The sequence below is a fragment of the Hyaena hyaena genome, unplaced genomic scaffold (genome assembly GCF_003009895.1).
Source record: "Hyaena hyaena isolate Hyena2069 unplaced genomic scaffold, ASM300989v1 scaffold_241, whole genome shotgun sequence".
Taxonomy (NCBI): domain Eukaryota; kingdom Metazoa; phylum Chordata; class Mammalia; order Carnivora; family Hyaenidae; genus Hyaena; species Hyaena hyaena.
The window spans coordinates 2,019,119-2,024,286 of NW_024080875.1; the positions used below are offsets into that span (position 1 = coordinate 2,019,119).

Below are 5,168 nucleotides of genomic sequence, written 5' to 3' on the forward strand. Positions count from 1 at the left end.
GTGTCTACCTTGTAATTAGCATAGTAGTTAAGGTCAAAGAGCTAACAGACCAGATAAACACTGACCACAGTCTTACAAGCATATTCAGAGGCAGAAGAAATGCTCTTCCCAAGCCCACAGAGAGCAAGGTGGCCTAGGGGAAGAGAGCATATTAGTGTCTATTAGTCTTCTCTCCATATTAGGAATGAATATATACACAGAAGAAATATAGCCCAGAGAAGAACATGTCCCAATAGGTTCCAGAGGTTAAAACATGTCAAGATACTTTTAAAAAACCAGTGGAACATTCATGGATATCACTGATGTAGGCCTCCATTTATGGAGAAAAGTGGGGCCAGTGGAAATGTTGGGTCTTGCAGATTCAAGCCAGATGTGTGTAAATGCCTCTGTTTCAAGGCTGAGTCTAAAAGTGAGGCTGTTTAACGAGGAGTTTGCAGCAAGTGGGCAAGAGGATTGGGCAGGAAGAGCTGCTCCATAGTTCCTAGTTATTGGTGTTTAAGAAATGCCATAGGAATATGGAAGAAATTTCTGTTGTGTTCCTTGGAAGACAACTTGGAGCATTAATGTAGATGCCTTCACTGTTCACAGTATCAAGAAGCTGATGAATCCCACTCTTTGTCCTTGACCTTTGGCTCAAATGTTCACTTTGTTCTATTTCTGAGAGTTGAGACACAGATCTGAGAACCAAGTTAAATCAGACTTTCAGAAAAGTGTATTTATTAGAATGTGGAAGGCAGTGAATCAATGAGGGAAGAGGTCTAAAGAAGGAACCTTCAGTTATCTGATACAAGCTCAGCAGGGGCAGGTCTCTGTCACTATCAAATGCAAGTAAGAACTGTCATCATAGAAAAAAGATATCTTCTTTGACATCCAAGTTCACTCAGCTAGCATTTTCCATCCTTTTGAAACCTAATCTTCCCATGAGATTTCCTAAAGGCAAGAATCAGAATCAAGATTTCATTAATAAAATGTCAGAGCTACAAAAACATTTTAAAATTCTCTTATCTACCACCCTTATTTTATATTTAAGGAAACTAAGAGCCAGAGCATAAAGGGAATTGACTACGTACAAAAGCCAGGTTATTGGATTTTTCTACCCAGTTATGCTTCCATGATTCTAAGATGCTGCAGAAGATATTATGGCCTATACTTCAGTCTCTTTGAAAGTAAGTTATTTGGGGCAGGGGGTGGTGCCTGGGTGGCTCAGTCGGTTGAGCGTCCAGCTGCTTATTATTTCAGCTCAGGTCATGATCCCAGGATCGTGGGCTCAAGCCCTGCTTTGGGCTCTGTGCTGAGCGTGGAGACTGCTTAATATTCTTTTTCCGTCTCCCTCTGCCCCTCTTCCCTGCTCTCTCGCTCTCTCTCTCAAATTAAAAAAAGAAAGAAAAAGAAAGAAAGAAAGAAAGAAAGAAAGAAAGAAAGAAAGAAAGAAAGAAAGAAAGAAAGAGAGAAAGATAAAATAAGTTATTCAGTTAGGTCTGAGCTTGTGATCTATAAAGTGTAGCAGTTCTCACCTTATTCTGTTAACACTCTCACACTTTGGCCCAATTCTTCATTAGCCAGGATGACGTAGAGTTTACACATTCCTGACATTGATACTCATATAAAATTACAAAATGATTTTGGGTTGAGGGCTCCCCTGCGATGCCACGAGGAGCATTTTAGTCCCCGTGAATTGCACTGGCTTAAACAGAGATCAAACCTGAGGGTGTGGTTTTGTGAGATCTCAGTGTCAAATCACTGATAGTCAGGTCCATCCCATAAATCAAAAGACCTAAGCAGGGACTCTTAGCAAAAGAACCCACACCTTGCAGTCACCCCATCCTAGCTCAGAGTTTCAGACATATAAGAGATTAAAAGTATCTGAGAGAAGGCAAACCATAATTTGTCTTCAAATCGAAGAATTTCAGGACTCAAAGGAATAACTGAAGCTTCACGTGGCATAGGGGATTTGATCCATCACTTGGCATATGGGAATGTGAGGCCTCAGACAGAAGGCCCTGAAACACCACAGAGTACACTGAGTCTGCTTTCCACTCCAGTGGGCTTTTTTTTTTTTTTTTTTTTTTATCACATGCTCTTCTGAGTGGGGACTGATTATTATCTCTGCAAACTGCAGATTCCTGACTGTGTGGCTGATACACTCGGTAGGAGAGTTACATGGTAACTGTGGTGGACTAAGTTTGTCTTTGTTCTCTTCTTTCCCCCAAAATAGTATTCACATGCTCTGGGGGCACCTGGGTAGCACAGTCAGTTAAGCGTCCGACTTCTACTTCAGCTCAGGTCATGGTCTCGCAGTTTGTGAGTTCAAGCCCCACATCGGGCTCTGTGCTGACAGCTCAGAGCCTGGAGCCTCCTTCAGATTCTGTGTCTCCCCCTCTCTGTGCCCCTCCCATGCTCACGCTCATGCTCTGTCTCTTAATAATAAATTAAAAAGTTAAAAAAAAAAAAGTACTCACAAGCTCTCAACACACAAGATGCAGGGATTTTCATAGGTTACAAAATTAGTGCCACAGATGGGTTGATATAAACCAGGGCAGGGGTTCACCGTTCCAGTGAACCAACTCAAGTTTACTTTCTTATAAGGACATTTCACCTGAAATTGAGTTGAAAAGAATGATTAGAATCACACAGACAGGTAGGTCATGTCCGGGCTTGATTAGGAAAATCCAAACATAGTTAGCAGCCTATACAGTCACACGAAGCTCTTACAGCTGTCCTTCCACAAGCAGTGGAGGTAGAACCCAGGCTTATCCCTCCTGACAACCACGATGCCCTCATTGTGAGGACCTCCTGGTGGCAGCAGGGTACAGGGGCCTGCTACACCATGGTGGGAAAAGGAAGAGTCAATAAACAGGACGTATTTGTGACATTTAGCTTCTCTCTCAATCTCCTTCATTTCCAGAGTAATAGACATGGGAAAAGTCTTAGAGATTTCTGTGCCAATTGGGCAAAAAAACTCCTGAAAGCTCATAATTGGAAAAAATGCTTGACTCAAATTCATATGTTTTGATTTAAAATATTTATCATATTTCATCCACTCTCAAAATCTCCAAGTCAACTCTCTTCTTGAAGTTGTGAGACGTGAAAGCATGTAGCATAATGCCCTGGTTTTGTAGGGAAAACTAAAAACAGAAGAAGGGACATGTCTCGACAGGGATGAAAACCCACATCCAGTCCCAATGCTGGTGTCAGTGAAGCTCGAAGAAGTGAGTCTGGCTCGCTGGAACCTGAGGAGGAGGTGGTCTCAGGGACTCTACAAGTGTCATAGATAGATCGGTAATGTGCCCCTGATACAACGTGGGAGAGAGTTTTGGCTGAGTATTTAGAGAAAGAGGGATCATAGTTGAGCTTAGACACCCTTTTCCTCCTTTCCTTATCCAACACCACCACCACGGCCAGGCCACCATCATCTGCCTCCTGTATGTCTGCCACGCAACTAATCCCTCCACTTCCTCTATTCCCCTGCCAATTGTTGGTACTCAAACATTTTCTAGGCGCTATGAGGGGGGCGGTTATCTGGTGTCCAAATGACCAAATCTCATCTTGGTTCCCAGTTTGGATCACTCTAATTAGGGCTCCCGTGTCTGCAGTGTACCTGCCATGTTCATGTGAGTGGACTTTGGAGAACGTCCTACCTGAAGTAAGGTTCTAAAACAGCAAGTCCGAAGAAAACTCAGGTTAGACTCTCAATCCTGAGAAATATAGTGGAAGTTTACCTTAATAGCTCCATGTGGTGGCCACCATTGTCGAGGTTCTAAAACCAAGACATAAATGAAAATAGTTGCAGAATACACTATCTGGTAAATCATAGCTTAATCTGTTGGCAGAATTAAAGAATTCGAATTTATTGCCAAGAAAGTTTGCAAGAATAGAAAACTGTTTTATTTATTTTATTTATCATTTGTTTAGGTTTACTTATTTATTTTGAGAGAGCGAGAGAGAATGCGTGCACGCGCGCGAGGGAATCCCAAGCAGGCTCCACACTGTCAGCACAGAGCCCAACATGGGGCTTGAACTTACAGACTGTCAGATCATGACCTGAGCCAAAATCAAGGGTTGGACACTCAACTGACTGAGCCACCCAGGCACCCCAGAAACTGTTTTGTTTATACATGCATTCATTTTTTCCCTCAAAAAATGTGGAATAACTCTTCTACTCCTGATGCATGAGCAGCAAGCAATCACTGGTCTCCTCTACATTGCCAGTCTAGTATACCAAGTAAGTTTTTGATTAGTCATAATTAGCCTGGGCTTGAGAGGATCCAGAACAGGCAGCCAATATATAAGAGACATTAAGAAATGCTAGTACTTTAAAGAGGTCATTAGCCTAACCCCCATGTTTTACAGAGAGAGGTAACACACTTGCCACTACTCAGGACTTCATGGTAGATAGGTAAAACATCAAGGTCTTCAGTCCTTGAGGTTAGGTCTCTTTAAAACTCCCTAAAGGGGGGCACCCGGGTGGCTTAGTCGGTTAAGCGTCCGACTTTCGCTCAGGTCATGACCTCGCCGTTCGTGGGTTCGAGCCCCGCGTCGGGCTCTGTGCTGACTGCCAGCTCAGAGCCTGGAGCCTGTTTTAGTCTGTGACTCCCTCCCTCTCTGACCCTCCCCTGCTCACGCTGTCTCTCTCTCTCCTAGAAATAAATAAAATATTTGAAAAAAAATTTAAAAAATAAAAAAATAAAACTCCCTAAAGGGCTCTTCTCTAAAAGAGGACAAAAAGGTAACAACCCAAATTCATGGCTAAGCATTTTCAAAGGTTTTGCATTTTTGAGATGGGCTGGGATGTGGGTATATTGCTGATCACTTTCACATTCTACTTTGAATCACTCAAGCCCCCAGGTCCCGATGAATTAGGTTTCATAATCTGCCCTAATAGATGGGGAAACAAAGGCCCTTGCACACTGGCTCAGGGCCTTTTTTGGAGGACCAACTGCACTCTCTCTCTCTCTCTCTCTCTCTCTCTAGATACAGATATAGTAAGATACACTTACATAAATAAATGCAAAATAATTCCAAAGCATTCTTTCAGATTACAATGTCAGAGCTCACTAATCAACCTTACATAAATGCCAGAATCAGCCAAATTACTCACCAGAAGGTAGTGCCCAATGTATGAGGATGAAGAACAAAAGTGAACAGAATATTGGATGACATTTGGTCAT

The 5,168-nt window shown here is 42.6% G+C and overlaps 1 protein-coding gene across 1 annotated transcript; it reads right to left on the reverse strand.

The window, feature by feature from the left end:
* Positions 1-884: 884 nt before the first annotated feature.
* SPINK14 (serine peptidase inhibitor Kazal type 14 (putative)) lies at positions 885-5,168 on the reverse strand. The gene is made up of 4 exons (XM_039244496.1): positions 5,099-5,168; positions 3,720-3,757; positions 2,460-2,596; positions 885-930 (listed from the first exon to the last, which is right to left on the reverse strand). The coding sequence occupies exons 1-4, from the start codon at positions 5,166-5,168 to the stop codon at positions 885-887; spliced, it is 291 nt and encodes a 96-aa protein (XP_039100427.1).

Coding starts and splice junctions, on each gene's coding strand:
- SPINK14 (XM_039244496.1), bottom strand. CDS start 5,168: ATGACCAAATGTCATCCAATATTCTGTTCACTTTTGTTCTTCATCCTC. Junction 2,597..3,719: donor CACCACATGGAGCTATTAAG/GTAAACTTCCAC, acceptor ACTCAATTTCAG/GTGAAATGTCCTTATAAGAA. Junction 931..2,459: donor ATCTTGTGTGTTGAGAGCTT/GTGAGTACTTTT, acceptor TCTTGCCTTTAG/GAAATCTCATGGGAAGATTA.